This window comes from Macadamia integrifolia, chromosome 1 (genome assembly GCF_013358625.1).
Source record: "Macadamia integrifolia cultivar HAES 741 chromosome 1, SCU_Mint_v3, whole genome shotgun sequence".
In the NCBI taxonomy this organism is placed as follows: domain Eukaryota; kingdom Viridiplantae; phylum Streptophyta; class Magnoliopsida; order Proteales; family Proteaceae; genus Macadamia; species Macadamia integrifolia.
In genome coordinates this window covers 12,420,167-12,439,491 of record NC_056557.1, presented here as the reverse complement: position 1 = coordinate 12,439,491, position 19,325 = coordinate 12,420,167, and the positions used below count along the sequence as shown (strand labels likewise).

At 37.7% G+C, this 19,325-nt stretch overlaps 1 protein-coding gene across 4 annotated transcripts; it reads left to right on the top strand.

The window, feature by feature from the left end:
* The first annotated feature begins 422 nt into the window (after positions 1-422).
* LOC122079920 (zinc finger protein ZPR1 homolog) lies at positions 423-17,404 on the top strand. 4 transcript variants are annotated; one of them, XM_042646733.1, is made up of 3 exons: positions 423-563; positions 660-873; positions 15,400-17,404. In XM_042646733.1, exon 3 carries the CDS (start codon positions 15,567-15,569, stop codon positions 17,049-17,051), a length of 1,485 nt encoding a protein of 494 aa, XP_042502667.1. In that variant the 5' UTR covers positions 423-563; positions 660-873; positions 15,400-15,566; the 3' UTR covers positions 17,052-17,404. The 4 variants fall into 4 exon arrangements, with proteins under 4 accessions (XP_042502667.1, XP_042502646.1, XP_042502660.1 ...); XM_042646712.1 differs by lacking the exons at positions 423-563; positions 660-873 and adding an exon at positions 12,148-12,457; XM_042646726.1 differs by lacking the exons at positions 423-563; positions 660-873 and adding an exon at positions 12,148-12,457 and having other exon boundaries at positions 15,303-17,404.
* The last annotated feature ends 1,921 nt before the right edge of the window (positions 17,405-19,325 follow it).

Here is a 19,325-nt window from a genome sequence, read left to right as displayed (position 1 = left end):
TTTGTAATGCATCACATTGCCTAGCATATTGGCATTTAAATGTTTGATAACCACTTCAATTTAATGATCTCATAAAGCTGTAGAAGACAATTACCATCATGTAATTAGTTTAAGCATAAGGTTTAGCTTTCTTTCTGAGATTTCTTGCTTCTTCTGCATGTGTTTCACATCTTGAAGGATGGCAAGAACCTTGGGAAAGTAGTGGGCTTAAAATTTCCAGTTTAGGGTGAACCTACCATTGGTCATTTGTAGTAGCATCAAATTCAATAATTGTTTGGATGTCTATTGTAGAGGACTTTAAAGGGCTAGGATGTACAATTCCTCAGAAGATACATTTTGGGAAGGACCAGAACCTTGGGCGATGTTTTTGTGAAGGACTGAAGATGGATGTCTGAGTCTATATACAGCTGATTCCCATGTAGACTTCAGAATATCCCTTATGATTCGTGAGCATTCCATCTGGCAGCCCAGTGGAAGGGTTTAAGTGATAACTTTTGGATATCCTTGCTGGCATTAATCAAGTTGATTAAGAGTGAGATCTTGTACATCCCACATCACACGGTGTTAGTAGATATACCCCTCTTTCTCTCTCCCTCTTGATCAGTTGCTCACATGTGTCTGTATGTCTGATTGTCTGTTTTCATGTATTTATATAACAGGTTATCTTTGTTGATTGTTGCAACAATGGTATACCTGTATCACTATGAAGTTGGCAGATGCACCATACATTAAGATGGCTAATAAGCAGTCTGAGAGATGCACTGGGACCATTCTTCAATGTGTGAAATTTTATTTTTCTCGGTATAATAATACAGTCTATAATCATGCTCAGCTAATACTTCCTCTTGATAATTTCGTCCTCAATAACCAGAGGTATGGCATTTGTTTTCACAGGTCTTTGTTTTGTTGGTCAAAATTTGCTATATTGAAATGTTAGTTTATATTCTTTCTGCCTTTTCTGCTATGTATGTATTATCAGACCTGATGTAGATAAGTCACTTGGGCTTATTTTATTGCAAATAAGCCTTGGATTGTATTATATATGTGTTGGGCCTTTGATCCCATGAGTTTTCTTTGAAATAGGCCACTTTAATGGGCCTAAAATATGGGTAGAAGGTAGGAAAACGATATTTAATTTATTAGTTTAATTAGTTTTTATTTAATTCAATAAAGGTCCATTAGGCTATTGGTTGGTTATAAAGTCCTATATGGACTATTAGTTAGTTAGTCCTAACTCCATGTTGGAGTCATAAAGTCAAGTCCAAGTCCTAGTCATAGTTTGAATTCCTAGTTGTAGTAGAAGTGTCTAGTCCTATTAGGAAACTAGCTACTAGTTGTAATAGGAGTGTTTAATCCTATTGGGAAACTAATTCCTAGTAGTAGTTTGATTGCTATTTTGCCCTCTATAAATAGAGTAGCCTATTTACTCATAATGGCAGATTTGAATGAAAGAAAGTTTGCATTTATGAAAGAAAGTTTGCAACTAAATGCTTAGAGCAGCTGAGATAGCTGTGGGTGAGAAGCCCAGGCTGAGATATCCACTTCCTTTATTCTCTTTCACCCTTCTCAACCCCTCATCTGTTTTATTCTTCTTTTTTTATTTTATTTGCTGTAACATTTAAGAGGTATAATTCAGATTCTAATAAAAGTCTGCAAAAATCAGAACTGATCAGCAATCCCAGTGGGAATAGAGAGTGATCGATCTCCTCTCTTTTTCTCTTCTGTCTTTTGTTTAGCCAGGTCTTCAATCAGGGTATTCCAAGCCTCATAAGGGTCCCACGATCCTTACCTAGTCACTGTTGGAAGCATTCAGCTACTGTTCGTGAATGTTCTTCTCAGTTTTCTCTTTCCTAGGTCAGAAAATTAAGAAAGCTTGTAATTTCACAACCAGCCATCAGAATCCTCTCAACTTTGGGGGTTTTTGTACCCTCCCTAGGGACTATCTACGCCCAAGAGTGCAGCTCAATTGGACTCCTACAGATCTGGCCGCACCTCTCTTTTCCCAGCTTTATAGCAGGTCTTTCTCTCTCCTATCGGGTTGGATTTTGAGATGGTTTTGCTCCTATATGGGTATTGTATTCTTAGGGGTTTATTTGATGGCCTTATCTTTGTTTTCTAGTCCTATTTGTCTTGTTTGAGGTTATAAACTGTGGAGTTAGTTATTTGTAATCTATTCTTGCATTAAGACCATCATCTAGGTGCCTAGAATACCTAAAAAGACAGTAGACCTAGAAAAGATGAAGAGTAGGGGGGAGGAAAAAAATTGGGGCAAGAAAAGGGGTAGTTACCCTGGTGATGCAGATTAATTACCAAAATAGGTTTGTTTTATTAGGAATAAGCCTAAGGTTGGGTTCCATACATGTTAGGCCTTTGATCCCATGTGTTTTGAGTGTAATAGACCGCTTTTATGGGTCTAAAAGGGGGGCTCTAAGATTGAGTACGGAATTACTAGTTAGTTTCCATTTTCATTAGTTTCCTTTTTAATTGGGCTTGATTTGAGTTATATTTGTTTCCTTAGGAGTCAAGTTTTTAATTGAATCAAGTCATTAGTAGTTAGTTTCATTTTTCAACTAGTTTCTAATTTTATTTAGTTTCTAATTTCAGTTTTTAGTAACTGTTGTGTTAGGAGAATATTTGGTTTCCTTTTTGAGGAACCTTCTATTTTGTAATTCTCTCCCCCCATTAACATTATAAATAAAGAAGAGGAGGCTCCTAAAAGCCTAGAATGATTTTGATAAAAAAATTAATGGCTATTGCTATTGTCTTCTTCATAAAGAGTTGTCTTGTGTTTGATCAAGACTGAAGGAATTGGTGTTTGATCCAATTGACTCCTTGCGGTATGAAGTCTAGGAGGTCTACTTCAAGTATTATTCTCTTAAGTTTTTATATCTCTTTCAAGACTTATTAGGGCTGCAAAACAAGGTATGTAATCTATCACTCTGCTGCCCAGAAAATTCTGCAAAACAGAGCATCCGCCCCTGCTGGAATGACTATATCCGAGTATCCGATTAGTCCAGTTTTTTGATCAAAGGTTCCTCCTCATACCAGTGAGGATCGACCCAAATATTGGCTGATTCTACATAGCCATTGATGAGATATTAGAAATCTCCAGATTTTCGTCTTTTAGTTAATTGAAGTTTCCATTTTCTAGATTCTGGTTCTGCTGATCTGAATTGCATTTTATGGACTGCTGAATTAAGTTTTCTGAATATTGAAGACTGTTAGTGCTTCAACAGTTTCTGATTTAATTCTAAGATTGTTACTGGGTTGGTTTATTCACAGTGTTACTGTCCTGACAGATCGATACTATTTCTGTGATCTGGTGTGACTGATTGTGACCTATTTCCTGTCCTAATTCTGTTAATTGATTCTTTTTACTGGTATAATTTCTGCTAATCAATATTCCAGAATTCTGTGTTTGTTCTTTTTGGTTTTCAAATTACTGGTTAAATTCTGGATTATTGCTGCTGTCTCCTTTTGGGTGAATTTTGGTTGTTTTCTGGTTTGTAAAATCCTGCAGTCTTGGGTCTGGTCTGGTGGTCCAATCCATCCCTACATTAAGTGGTATTAGAGCATGGCTGGGAACAACACCCCCACCCTAGTTTCTCTAATGGAGATGCTACAAACTAGGAGGACTGAGATGAAGGCTGAACAGCAAGCCTTACGGACTAAATTGAAGGCTGAATTGAAGGTTGAATTAGATGCCAGGTTGTTAAATGAAGAGACCCCACCACAACATCCTACTGGCGCTTCACGTACAACATTCGAAGTAGAAATCCCATTGAATGTAGTTGCTCAGTTAACTAACAGGAGAGCAAACCCTAATCTGAGAGCACCACAAAGGGTTCCGGTAGTACAACCTATTTTTGAAGAGCATGTAAGAGGATATTTTGAGACTGAGCGTCCCGTGCAACAGAGGTATTCTAGAGGTTCACAGAAGGTCAAGCTCGATCTGAAGAAGTTTGATGGGAGACATGACCCCCAATTGTTCTATGATTGGGTAGTGGCACTGGACGACTATTTCGACTATTATGAGTTACCTGAGGAACGGAAGATGAAACTAGCTCGTGTAAATCTAGTTGGGGCTGCTCGTGAGTGGTGGAGGACCTATGAGCTAGAGTTAGAAGACCGTGGTAGAGAACCTACTAGTTGGGAGGAGATGAAGCTTGAGCTATCAGATAAATACTTGCCACGCAACTTCAGAGCTCGCATACAAGACCAGCTGAACTCTCTTCGTCAAGGGTCTATGACTGTTGCCAAGTATATGAATAAGTTTGATGCACTTTATTCTTGCACAAGCATTAGGAAGAATGAGAGGCAATTACTTTCTCAGTTTCGACTGGGATTACGAGCTGAAATTAATAGAGGAATTGGTGTTTGATCCAATTGACTCTTTGCGGCGTGAAGTCCAAGAGGTCTATTCAACTATTATTTCTTTCTTTTCAAAGTTAATTGCGAGGTTCTTCAAATCAGGTAAAAGATTTGAAACTGTGATTGAATTCTGGTTCTGGAAATCTCCAGATTTCTTTCTATTGCCCCTACTCTTTTCTGGAAGATCCAGCCAGCCGATGACCCTCCCCTTTTGATCGATTGTTGGGTTTATTAAGAGGGAGGCTCGACCTTAATTTGGGACCAATCAGACCAGGGGATTTTGAGTTATGAAGTTTCTCTCAATTCTGGCCGAATGCTAAGCTGTCCAGATCTGAATTCTGTTTCTGTTTTGCCTTGTTGAAATCTGTTGTCTATTTAATATCCCAGTTCTGCTACTATTTAGTCCTACAATTGGTGATAACTGATTTCTGCAATTCTGAGTTCTGAGTTCACTGTGTTGCTGTTTTGTGGAGTCGATTCTGGTTTTACCTAATCTGTGATGAAGTTAGTTGCTGCCCTTGTTCCTGAATGGACTGATTCACATAATAGTAATTTGAAATTATCATGTGTTGTTTAATATTCTACTGTTGAGGTTTTCTTGAAGCTATTGGGATCGACTGCAAGGTTTTAGAACCTGCTGTCTAGATTTGTTAGTATACTGCTGTTGGGTTACTTGGTGAATTTTGGTTGTTCTTGGTTTAAAAGTTCTTGTAGTATTGGGTCTAGTTTGGTTTGTCAAATCTAGTTCTACATTAAGTGGTATACAGTGAGAGATTGCTTTGACAAGGCTCTTCGAGCAGAGGAACTTATGGCATAGCAAGGTAGAAGGTTTAGTTACCAAGCTGGGGAGGTCAAGAAAAAATTTTCAGCCACTAAACCTAACACTTTAGCACCCCCAAGAGCCACAACTCCTCTATATGAAGTGAAGATACCTCTATTCAAACAAAAAGAACTTGAAGTCAAAGTTCACATTGAAGAAATGGTTCTTGAAGCTTCAAAGACAGAAGGTCAAGAGATAAAAGATTCAACTGAAGAGTTCTACATTGAAGAGAGCATAGTAGACAAGACTGAAGACGTGGAAGATGCGGTAGTGGTTGAGATCACTCCACAACAAGTCTTTGAGATTCATGATGACAAGGAGGAGCTTGTTTCTCCAACCCTTGATGAGAAGGTTACCAACATTGATGACGCTATGCGCACGACATTCACAGTTGGTATTATTCAGAGGTTGAGCATATAGAGTTTTTTATGCCATCATGGTTCGTTGAAGAGAAAGCTCCACACCTTGAAGACTACATTCCACAAGTTTAGAAGCAACCAGAGTTTTGTTTGGGAATGGTTAAAGCTACTACTGACATGTTTTCCCCTCATCACTGCAAAATTCAAGGACGAATTTTTTCAAGATGGGGAGAGTTGATGCAGATTAATTACCAAAATAGGCTTGTTTTATTAGGAATAAGCCTAAGGTTGGGTTCCATACATGTTAGGCCTTTGATCCCATTGTTTTGAGTATAATAGACCACTTTTATGGGTCTAAAAGGGGGGCTCTAAGATTGAGTACGGGATTACTAGTTAGTTTCCATTTTCATTAGTTTCCTTTTTAATTGGGCTTGATTTGAGTTATATTTGTTTCTTTAGGAGTCAAGTTATTAATTGAATCAAGTCATTAGTAGTTAGTTTCATTTTTCAACTAGTTTCTAATTTCAGTTTTTAGTAATTGTTGTGTTAGGAGAATATTTGGTTTCCTTTTTGAGGAACTTTCTATTTTGTAATTCCCTCTCCACATTAACATTATAAATAAAGAAGAGGAGGCTCCTAAAAGCCTAGAATGATTTTGATAAAAAAAATTAATGGCTGTTGCTATTGTCTTCTTCATGAAGAGTTGTCTTGTGTTTGATCAAGGTTGAAGGAATTGGTGTTTGATCTAATTGACTCCTTGCGGCGTGAAGTCCAGGAGGTCTACTTCAAGTATTATTCTCTTAAGTTTTTTTTTATCTCTTTCAAGACTTATTAGGGCTGCAAAACAAGGTATGTAATCTATCACTCTGCTGCCTAGAAAATTCTGCAAAACAGAGCATCCGCCCCTGCTGGAATGACCAGATCTGAGTATCCGATTAGTCCAGTTTTTTGATCAAAGGTTCCTCTCCATACCAGTGAGGATCGACCCAAATATTGGCTGATTCTACTCAGCCATTGATGAGATATTAGAAATCTCCAGATTTTCGTCTTTTAGTGAACTGAAGTTTCCATTTTCTGGATTCTGGTTCTGCTGATCTGAATTGCATTTTCTGGACTGCTGAATTAAGTTTTCTGAATATTGAAGACTGTTAGTGCTTCAACAGTTTCGGATTTAATTCTAAAATTGCTACCGGGTTGGTTTATTTACAGTGTTATTGTCCTGATAGATCGATACAATTTCTGTGATCTGGTGTGACTGATTGTGACCTATTTTCTGTCCTACTTCTGTTGTTAATTGATTCTGCTTACTGGTATAATTTCTGCTAATCGATATTCCAGAATTCTGTGTTTGTTCTTTCTGGTTTTCAAATTACTGGTTAAATTCTGGATTATTGCTGCTGTCTCCTTTTAGGTGAATTTTGGTTGTTCTCTGGTTTATAAAATCCTGCAGTCTGGGTCTGGTTTGGTGGTCCAATCCATCCCTACATTACCTGGCCTTTAGGCTCTTTGGAGCATTTTTTTTCTTTGATTCCTTGTATAGTATCCTAATATATCTAGGCTAGCTTTAGTCTATTTCAGATTATGTTTTTATGTCTGAAGTTCTATCTTACTTATTAGTTTAGTTTTTTGTTTTGTTTGAAATGGAATTAGGATTCCTATTACAATCTGAGTATTGGTTAGGTTTCTAGTTTTATAAATAACTACAATGTGAATTTTATTATAGAGAAATAAAATTTTCTGTCATCTCACCTTTTGGATTTGTGGTAAGCTTGGATGAATTTCCATCAACCCTAAGGTAGATTTCTTAGGTTCTCATGGGCGGATTGTTGACCTGATCTTCCTATCTTCTTAAACTTTGTTCGTCAATTTCCACAATCCATGGAGTTGTCCTGGGAGCCATACTATTTCTGTTTTAGCCAATTTGAGTAGATCCAGTTTTAGTATTCCTCTTCTCAAATCCATTATGGTTCTCTGTTTTTGAATCCCTTTTATTCTGCTATTTTTAGTAATCTGAAACTGCTGAATATTTTGAGTGCCAATTGATACTCCAATCTGCTATTTCGTAATTTGTAATTTATTCATGTGTTTCATTAACTCATTTTTTTCTCCTTTTTCTTTTTGGTTGAAAGTCCTTGTTAGCTTTTTGTTCTAACTTTGAGATTAAGTCCAGAGTGACTACAGGCTAAGTTTCACCCCTAATAGAAATCTCTGTTGCTGCATGATAAGGTGGGCCTTATGTTTCGGCCCAATTGAACTTTTATGTTTCTAGTAATTCAATTTCTTCAATTTTTTTGATAAATTATGATATCTGCTACATTTCTAATATAATTTTCGATTCCCCTTGCCTCCATTTGTTTTTATTAAAAATCAATACCGCATAAGGATCAAGGAGGAGAAAAATACTTTACTGAAGTGAATACAAAAAGTTGGAAAATGTCTTGCAGTTTAAAGTTCAGGATGATGCTTTCCCAAAGTAGTTGTAGTATCATGATCATTGAAACTCTTGGCACCTCTGGAGGATTGCATTCCCATCATATGGTTGAATTCTTTTCCTCACTCAGTCATGGCTAAATGTGTTTCCTTGCTATGCTCAACCAAAACAATCACAGATGGCAGACAATTGTGGAAAAAATCTTTTATAGATAATCCATGGCATAAAATTGTAGAATAAAATCTATGGATAATATCTAATTTTCCTGAAATATTTTTACTTTGAAAGAAACAGAGCCTCTCACTCTACTATTTCAGTTGAGATACTACTATTCCTTTTGTGACTCTGCTTTAGCCTTCCTAGTTAAACTGAGAATTTATTTTCCTATTCTATCTTCCTAGTTCTATTTGAATCAGGAACTCTGGTTCACTCAGTTGAAAATCTTAGAACAAAGTTGAATATGCTAGACATATTTTCTCATCTACAAGTATCCAAATCTTGACTGCACGTATGACATATCTTGTTTATGTTCCAGAATTGCCTTTGTTTTACAAATGTTCAAATAATGTATTAGTGTATCAATCTTAATGAGGCTCATTTGAAGGCCTGATTGCGACTTGGTTGCTGAAAGTTCATTATTTGCTCAACCTAGGAAAGAGATTGCATTGATTCTACTTTGCAATCTTCATGTGTCAGGTCCAATGGGGTTTGATTTGCAGCACAGAAACCAAATCTGGCCTTTCTATTATTCATATGATGACATGCCAACCAGAACATGGGGTAATCTGGGCGGGTTAGTGGTGCCGGTGGACATATTTGTATTGAAATGCCTATAATCATCTCCTCTAATAGTTTCATTAGGATATATGTCGACCAAATTCTCTGCTTTTAAGGAATAATCTTTTGATGTTTTGTCCTAATTCATTGACTTCCATCAGTATTCCCCTAGCATCTGGTTGCCCACAACTGCAATTTAACAGAGTATTATGCATCAGGGCTATATAGGGACTCATTAGGTCATTGCCATGGTAGTGGTTGTTTGTTAATTAATGGTTTTATTAATATATGCTTAAAATCTTAATTAGAGTACTGTAATATCGATTTTTTTTAGCAACAGTTTAAACCAATGGCTGATTTTAATTAGAGCGATGTAATTAGAGTACTCATTGTGAAATTTTACCTGTGGACTGCTTAGTCATGTTGTTGTAGTAGAAAATGAAAAGGGTTTACAAAGCAGGGTAGCTGAAAATTGGGGCCACACAGTTTTAGAGAGGTGAGAGGGGTATTTGTAGGCTGTGGTCCTCATAGGCTAGCATGGTTCCATTTATGAGCAGTGGATACCGGTCTTTAAACTGGCTACCACTAAACGGGCTCTTAGGAGGTCAGGTTGAGTCCAGCTCTAAGGCAGTTGGTCCCGGTCAAGCAACAATCAGGGGCTGGACCCTTGCCCTGGGAACGACCAGTAGTATTCAGTCCAGGCTTGATCTCAGCATGCTTAATAAATGGTCAAGGCCAGTCTTGGGTTTTCCCGGTCAGGCTCGATTGGGCTAACCAGTTCGAGGACTTCGGGGAATGCGAAAGTCTTCGTCAACTGCGTAGGACTTGCATGGGATGTGGATGGCCCTGAATTGGTTACGTAGGTTTTATGGCTCCTGTCTACTACTCCAGAAAAGCTTCAGATCTCCTCAAGTCTGTTGTTGAGCTTGTGGATTTGATCTGTCGGAAATTTCCATTCTCTTGCATTGTTAGAAAATTCAATCTTTATAGAAAGAAATTGATGGAGAAGCTTTGTTTCGTGTGGTACCTCGAAGACCCAAAGGACAATATATAAATGGTGTGGAAATTTTTGGTGTTTTACAACAAAAAACCTAAAAGAGGTCCAGTGAATCAAGATCAAACCCATCAAGGAAAAGTTAAATTTTTGCAAATTGCACCAGTGAATTGGAATGAAGACATCGCTTGATACTAGGGGTGTCAAAACCTGCCCTGAACCGATGAGACCAAACCGATGTAAAATTATTGGATTGTTTCGGACTGGGGTTTTGTGAGATTGAAATCAAATTGGACCACACTGAAACTGATGATACATTGAATCAAACTTTAAAAATCAGAACCGAAACTGGTATAGCCAAATAAAACATAAATCAATTTTGTGTAACAAGACATGCCAAAGCTAAATAAAGAGATGATTATGAAAAGCAATCTATGATCCATATGAAAGTTACTCCTAAGAGCTTACTTATCCAACATTCCACAGATTCTTGGAGAGGTAATAGAAGTGGTTGTAAAATCAGCTATAAAAACTCAACAGTGAAAGAACTGTCGACAAATAAATGGAATCCAATGCACGAGCCTTCCCAACTGCGAGATCTAGGGAGGGTCAGAATGTACATAGCCTTACCTTGGTTTCGCAAAGAGGTTATTTTCTGATTTGAACCCATGACCACTAGATTACAATAGAATAACCTTACGGTTGTGCCAAGGCTCACCTTCAGATACAACCTAATATCTGAGATTCATAATGACGGAAACAATCATATGACATATTTTCCACACAAAAATATTTTGGTTTCTTCTAAGGCGCCCAATTTTTTCAAAATTTCTGCCATGAAAAATAACATTATTATTTAATTTCAGCTTCAAGGAAGCCGATTTAATAGAGAACAGGCCGTTTGGGTTTTGTCCCAAAATAATTGATCAGGTTGCCAAATTACAGATATGGGTGAGTGAAGAATTTTTGGCATCATCAGAGGGCCACAAACATCTACCAATCCCTTTTGATTTTTAGTCATTTTTTTTTTATGTTAAGTTTGAAACAGGGTAGGAAATAGAAAGACAAAGGATAAGTATAGAAAATGTGAAAGAAATACTCTGTTTGGGATTTTTTTGGATTTTTCAATGTGGATTTTGAATGTTTGAGTTAGTTCATAAGAAACAAGACAAGGGACAAAAATTACCCTACATACTGTGTGTTAAATCTTAGCCAACATGAAGGATTCTATGCTGTTTGACTAAAACGTAGAGAGTGATGGATCCAAGTAGGACAACCAAACTTCGTATTGGGTATTTTAAGGGCAAAAGAATGCTATAATTTTACTTAAAAAAATAAAAAAATAAAAAGAATATTACCCTACTAGCATAGGGACACATTAATACGTGAGCTAGTGGGAGGAGGGTGCGTAGAAGCATCTTCAGTGTAGGGGCAGCACGGTCCTTTTACACATTCTGTGTCTAGGTGTAGACACACACAAGCAGGTAATGTTAAGGGTTGACACGTTGCCAAGTTTCGTTAAGCTAACAACATACAACAATCATAGAGCTGGACATGCGAGCAATGAAACTTTTCCAAAGAGAGGGAGGGGAGAGAGGATGGCACATGCTAGCACCATGGCTACATGTCTAGCCTTTTCCTTATTATCTTAAAGAAAAATAGCAATCTTTTCCCTTGTATTATCACTGAACTAGTAGAAGAGTTCAATTGAAAATTCCAACTAGGGAGACATCCATAGTCTTGAAATTTTATCCTTTGCTCCAACGAGTCTAGTGAAGGAGGAGAGTAAGAACTGTTATGCAACCATCTATATGTGCTTTCTATCCGCTCTAAATTATTCTATTTTTAATGGAAAAAAGCATAGTACACAATAACGTAGCCCTTGTGTCAAGAAACTCAAGACTCATAGGAAGATGAAATGACTGTTCTATCCTACATGAAAATTGAAAATTTCACCATTGTTAATGCTTCCACATCTACTCTCATTGTTCGATATGCTGATTTATAAATCATGTTACCTTTTCACAGACAAGACTTTAATTAAATACATATAAATAACTCAAATGCTTCTATTATTGAATCCATGATTTAGCCTATGAATCCTTGGCGTTGGTGAATCTTTTTGATATCCTGTAAGTTTGAGTCATGGATCGATCCTAGGATCACAACTTCGTCTATTCATCCTTTATATAATTTTATTTTATTTTATTTTTTTGATAATTGACTCATCCTTTATATTGTCCTTTTTTTTTTGTCTCACAAAAAAATTACTATTTTTAATATGGAGATGGAATGAGATCTCTTCTCAGTTAATAGGGGTATATCTGTAACTTTGATTAGAAACTATATAAAGCAAAATCCCTTCACCTCGTACTCTCTAGAGTTTGCTCTATTCTTCCATTCCACCTTTCAGCTCGGGGTCTCGGACTCTCTAGAGTAACTACATCTTCTATTCTCTTCTCGTTTCCTCATCTGTCCTCCATTTTCTTCTTGGGTTAGGGAGATGGTGAAGTAGAGTACAAGAGAACGAAATTTGCTAATCGACCTTCAATTCTTCGTTTCTTCGTCTCCTTCTCGTTCTTCGTTTCTCCTCTCCTCATCAGCCAAGGGATTGCTTCCTCTGCATTCAGCCATCCGCAAGACCACGACTTACAATCATCTTACCTGTCAGTTGCAGGGGTCTTCGACACTCGATCGCATCACAGGTGCTCTCTCTCTCTCTCTCTCGTGTTTCATGATGAATGCTAAGAGAACAATTAATGAAACTGCATTACAAGATTGTCCATAAATATACCCTGTTTATGCCAATACTAGCTTGAACTGCTAAATTATGAGCAATAGTAAAACTGTGTCTGTCCATATTCTTATACAATATGAAGCAAGCGATATGAAGGACTAGACATTAAAATTAACGAGAAAATTGCCCATGGCCAGAAGTGTTTTTCCGGCTGCGTCTATCAGTTCACCATCTCCATAGAATCTGTCCAGAGTTCTACATTTTTGCATCCCATTGATAGTGCTCCAAGGATTCCTTGCCCGATTACTTTTGTCTCGGATTTTGGGCTGACCCTGCAATTCCAAAGTTCATATGGACTGAAGAAAATTGATTTTTAGAAATAATAATTTTTTTCCATCCACCTTTTGAAGTGGCATCGTAGCTTCCGTGGGAGATGGTGATGGCATGGTTAGTGGTTGGGAGAGAAAGGGAGAATTTTCCGTGGGGTGGGGGGTGTGTTGAGGGTTGGTAATTAGAGTAGAATCGGGCAGGGGATGGGTGAGGTTTAGGACACACTCCCTATGGCCAATATGGTTTAGGTCACTATCCCAATGGCCAATGGGATGGAGAAGAAGATAGGGATTGGGGTTTTTTTTTTTTTTTTTTTTTTTTATTATTATTATTATTATTATTTTATTTTAAACCAGGCTATTCCTTGACATCCATGGAAAATAGGCTGCAATTGAAATTTGTAACCACAGGAGTGATTTGTCACGTTTGGTGACAGTGGCAGCTCATATTCTATTGGAAAAAATGCATGAGAGGAACAAGTGCCAATCCGATTCAGCAGCAGATTTGCAGAATCTGAAGCTATCATCAACGTTCATGAAGTTCTTTAGTTTGGATAGGGTAGGATTCCCCCCTTAGGAGTTTCCAGAGGATGGTTTTGAATTTAGGACGTGTATTAAGATTCCAAATGGTTTTCCACACTAGATTGTCACAGGAATTGTGTTCATATACCTGTGACATTAAATGAGAGGTCACAGCTTTGGTTGAAAGAATTCTAGATTTGTTTAACAGGGCAAAAAGTTGATCTTCATGATGAGAAGTATTGATAGGGAAGGAAGATACTATTGAATAAGGAAAGAAGAGATACTATTGAAGATGTCACCCTACTCTCAATTCTATTCTTTCCTTCTTTCCTTATTTCAAGACCTTTCGGGTCAACAAATTAATTTTGACAGTAGTAGTATTTACTTTAGTAGTACTACTATTGACTACTATTGAATACATGAGGGAAATTTTTACGAAGTGAATGTTTTTCCCCTTTCTCTGTGTTTGAAAATTAACAGTTGGTGAAGACATAAGGGAAATTGTTAATACATTTTGACAAACCTTCCAATCGATGTGAACTCTTAGGGAAGATCAGCCTGTTATCCCTAGAGTAACTTTTATTCGTTGAGCTACAGCCCTTCAGTAAATCCATCCAAAAACCCTTTTACCACTTTGCATTTTGACTCATGAATTAAAATCATCATTCCCTCTCTGTCAGTCACTTGAATTGCACAACTGAGGCAGCGACGCAGGACCTGGTTTGCAACTGAGGCAGTGGAAGGAGCCTAGGTTCACCAGAACCTGAAAAAAAAAAATCAATAAATCCATTATGTTGGTCTCTTATATCATCGGAAGGAAGTATTAAGCAACTTAGGTGAAAAAGGAGCATGTTTAGTAAATACGTGTATAAATATGCGTATGCGTACACATGCATATGACTAAAAAAACCTATTTTTGCGTATAAATACATTGATATGGAAAAAAGCGCGTTTTTTTATTGGACTGCATATTAAACACGTTAAAAAATGTTTGCTTTTTAAAAAAAAAAGTCAAAATATCCAAAATCCCCAATCCCTTCCCCATCCCTTCCCCTTCCCAATTGGAATAAAAAAAACAAAAAAAAACTCAGGTTCTGGAATCCTAGCCCCCCTTCTCCTCCTTTTGCAATCAATGTAACGGCGGCCAATGGGTCTCCATCTCAGGGCATTGAGCCCTCTGCCTGCTGCCACCTTCCTCTTCTCCGTCTCCATTCCCGATTGATAGTAGTGGTGGTTTCTTCCTCTATCTAAAGGTATTGAGCCCCTTGTCTTCGTTCCTAGGCAATTTTAATGGCGGTTGGAGAGTTTCTATCTAAGGCTATTGAGCTCTTGCCTCTTCCTCTTCTCCGTCTCTATGGCCAACGAGTCTCTTCTTTGTAAGTCCCTTCCTCATCTCCGGGTTTGCCTAGTTTTAGGTTCCTCTATTCACCACTCTACCTTGAACTGATTTGAGTGGGATGAGTCTTGTAATGATGCGTTCTTTGTTCATCTTCTCTAGTGTGATGAAGAATACCTTTCTTCATTTAAGAAAAATCATCACGATTATCTTCATTGGGATGATGTTGTTAACACAATGGCATTCATCAGTTGGGATTGTAAAATCATCACATTTAAATACATAACTAAGGTGCCCACCGGGGACTTTGGGGTTACTTTGCGGGTTAATAGAAACCTGTCAAAGATGCAAATATGTCTGAGAAATTTATTGAGAGGGTGAGAGATTTTTTAAACTTCATCTGAGAAATTTATTGAGTGCTCCATACATCTTGGTGTCATACATCTTGTGTGATGAACTTGTGAGGCTTTGTTGTGATAAAAGCATTGTCTACATGCTATTATTAATTTTTTTTGTTTGGTAGATACATGCTGTTGTCATTGTATTAATGTATTTATTTCGTTATGACGGTTCTTTTTTCATAAAATCATTGTCTAGTGTCTACATGCTATTATTTTGTTTTTTAGGTGGTGCACATGTCTGTTACATAGTGAATATATGCCTGTACTTTTGCTTATAGAGAAGTCGTATTAAACACGTGCCGTATGTGCTTTATTGCACCAGATTTTTGGGAAGTATTATTGCCATCTAGTCCATTTAATTGCTGGACACATCCATACTGTTTTACGAACTTACTTTGGGGAGGAGCGAAGGTTTGCCAGAAGGCCTGGAAATACGATAGTCCTCATCTCTGGTTTCATTGAAAAAAGAAGGGGAAAAGAATCAAAAGAATGGCATCTAGAGATCCAATTGTTGATGTAGGATCTGCGGTGGAAGCAGTTTCTGCGGATGATGTTCTGCCTCTTCATCAGATTGAGAGCCTGTGCATGCGTTGTGAAGAGAATGGAACAACTAGACTTCTATTGACCAGCATCCCTCATTTTAGGGAAATTGTGGTTATGGCCTTTGAATGCCCTCATTGTGGTGAACGAAACAATGAAGTACAGTTTGCTGGTGAGCTCCAGCCTCGTGGATGTTTGTACCGTTTGGAGGTTCCATCTGGTGATCAGAAAATGCTAAACCGTCAAGTGATAAAATCTGATTCTGCTACCATTAAGATACCAGAACTGGATTTTGAGATTCCTCCTGAAGCTCAACGTGGCAAGTTATCAACAATAGAAGGGATACTACTGCGGGCTGTGGATGAACTGCAGGCCCTTCAAGAAGAACGCAAGAAAGTGGTTCCTGAGACTGCTGAAGCTTTGGACCAGTTCTTGATGAAATTGAAATCATATGTAACAGGAGATGTACCATTCACCTTCATTCTTGATGATCCTGCTGGAAACAGCTTCATTGAGAATCCTTTTGCTCCATCTTCAGACCCATCATTGACTATTAAGTTCTATGAGAGGACTCCCGAGCAACAGGAAGCACTGGGATTTCTTGTGGATTCATCACAATCGGGAGAACATGAAACGGAGAGTGCTATTGAAGCATTAACTGATGGAAGAAGAGGTGATTCTAATGAAACTAAAGGAGAGCCACATGGATCCATTGGAGCCGTTGCTGGTCATCGAGCTATTGCTCAGGGTAATAGTGAGGAAGTTGCTGCAGCCTTGTTTAGGTACTCTGCTCCAGAAGAGGTGATGACATTTCCATCGACTTGTGGAGCTTGTAGTGTTAGATGTGAGACTCGGATGTTTGTCACCAAAATCCCATACTTTCAAGAAGTTATTGTCATGGCATCTTCATGTGATGCTTGTGGTTATCGCAGTTCTGAGTTGAAACCTGGTGGTCGAATTCCTGAGAAGGGCAAGAAAATAAAAGTGTGTGTGCAGAGTGTTGGTGATCTAAGCCGAGATGTAATAAAGTCAGATACTGCAAGTGTGAAAATTCCAGAAATTGATTTGGAGCTGGCTAGTGGCACTTTAGGTGGAGTTGTTACAACCATCGAGGGCTTGATTACTAAAATTAGTGGAAGTCTTGAGAGAGTACATGGATTCACTTTTGGAGATAGTCTTGATGATCAGAGAAGAAGCAAATGGCTAGAATTCAGAGTGAGGTTGAACAAGCTTTTGAGTTTGGAGGAACCTTGGACTTTAATTATTGATGATGCATTGGCAAATTCTTTTGTTGCACCCATCACTGATGCCCTTGAGAATGACCACCAGCTGACATTTGAAGAATACGTGAGGTCATGGGAGCAGAATGAGGAGCTGGGTCTTAATGACATGGATACCTCTGCAGCTGATGTTGACGACTCAATGACGAATTAAATAATGATCGACAGACTATTATACCAGCCCTATGTGTTCTTCATATTATTTAGGTATTCCTTTTTCCAATTTTTCCCTCTTTTCGCTTGTTTGTGTTTCCTTTCCTTAATGTGGCACCCAAAGTTTTAATTGCTTTCTAGTGTGAAATTTTTATTTTCTGAGGGATATGCTGGTCAAACCATCTTGTATGAACAAAAATTTCGAATTATAAAGAATTCTGCATGGAAAGTGTTTTCCTGGAAAACTGACATATGATCCACATGTGCAATATGAAAGCTAGTAAAAAACCACTTACTGCCTGCCTGTACCATCGAGGAACCACAAGAATAAAGAAACAACATTTATATTTGGTACTTGTATCAGTGACATTTAGAAATGACCATACAAAATCCTTCTTTTTTTTTTCCAGAAACAGATTCCCATTTCATTGAATGGAATAAGAATACAAGGAAGGTTGAAGCAAGCAATCAGAATGCAATTGGTGATCCAATAGAGTTTCCACTTTTGATCATTTTAACTTTTGAAGTAAAAAGAAAACCCAAATGTAATCAAAACAATAGCATGGAAAATAGGATAAACTTCTACCGGTGATGGTGGCTCAACTCTCAAGTATTAATTAGTTAGAGGTTGTTCTCTGAAAGTTTGATTGATAGGTTGTAGTGATGGTATCTCCTTGCTAGAGGCAGACTCCTTTGTCTTCTGGAAAAACAAAACCATTCTGTCTTCCTCTAGGGGTACTCCTTCGCACAACAGATAATATAAACATTGACAACAAATATCAGACTCTCTATGCACTTTTGGAGGAGGTTTTTTCCAGACTATTTTTGGTGGAAGATTTTGATGCAGAAATGGGAGTGAACAACTGGACATGGATTTCTGTGGCCATCTATGTGACTTCACCCTTACAGAAAATACCCTAAAAACATAATCTTTAAAAGAAAAAAAAGATGTAAGCCCCACCCCACCGCGCCACCCCCCCCAAAAAAAAAAAAAAAAAAAAAAAAAAAAGAGAAAAATAAGAAAGAAAAAACCTTTGCATCATCAAGAATTTATTGATAATTTTCCTTAAAATTTATCTTAAAATTAGGTTCACAATAATATGAAGGTATCGAAAAATGATGGACCACCATAAGCACAACTGATGACAAAAGAATGTCAATTATGCTTTAGTGAGGAAATGTTAGAAGGGTCTGACAGGAAGGGGAAAAATGCATCTAGACATTCCATTTTAGATAAGATACTCAACAATGATCTGAAGAGACATGGAAATGTCAACCCTAAAAGGAAAGAGTTACTGCTTCCATTAAGGAGTGAATCTGGTCAATCAATAGTTCATGTGGGAGCTGATTAAGGTTCCCAAAAGCTGACACTGGAAATATAAAACAGGAGGATTTTTCAATTTCTAACAAAACATGAGCAATCAACGATCTGAAAGATTATTCAGATAGGCTTTGGCTGAGCAATTTCCGCATTAATAATATCTTTGTGCTAGAAAAGATCTCTGAAAACTACCTCATTCAATTTATGTGGCTGAACTCCTCAATATATATTTAGAAAAAAAAAAAAAAACAGGGGATTCCAATTAAATATTATCATTTCAAGAGTTATAGTAACTCCACTGATTTAAGGATTAGCATTGGTGGTTGGAATTACCAATCTGATCATACAATCCTGTGAATAAAGGATGATAAGACAACTGGATTGACTGATACAATAGGAGGTCCAGTACTAATATGGATTGGATGATTTTCCAATGCAGCACCAGTCTTTACACTTTATTACATTAAGTAAACTTCAGTCGTAATTTGCAGGATCACCATAACAGAATACCTTTTACCAAAAGAGCAACCCAGTGCACGAGGCTCCCACTACTGCAGGGTCTGAGAGGGGCAAATGCACGCAGCCTTACCCCTTGCTTTGCAGAAGAGGCTGTTTCTAAGTTTTGAACCTATGATCAACATGTTGCAATAATGCTACTTAACCGTTGAACCATAGGTTTGCCCACTTACCCAAAAGAAAAAAAAGCAGTAAGAGAAAACACAATACAGGATTCAAGGTAATACAACAACTTGGGAAAAGGCTGAATTGTTGTAGTAATACAAGATTCAAGGTACTATTATCCACCTCTTCGAAAATTTAAGATAATCATACACCTTGGTACAGCCAGTTATTTCATCTCTGCATGGATGCATTTTCATGGCTTGACACCAAGTAGGATAGTTGTCCCAAGGTGTTGGTGGCTTACAAGAATCGTGCCAGGGTTGTTGGAATCAT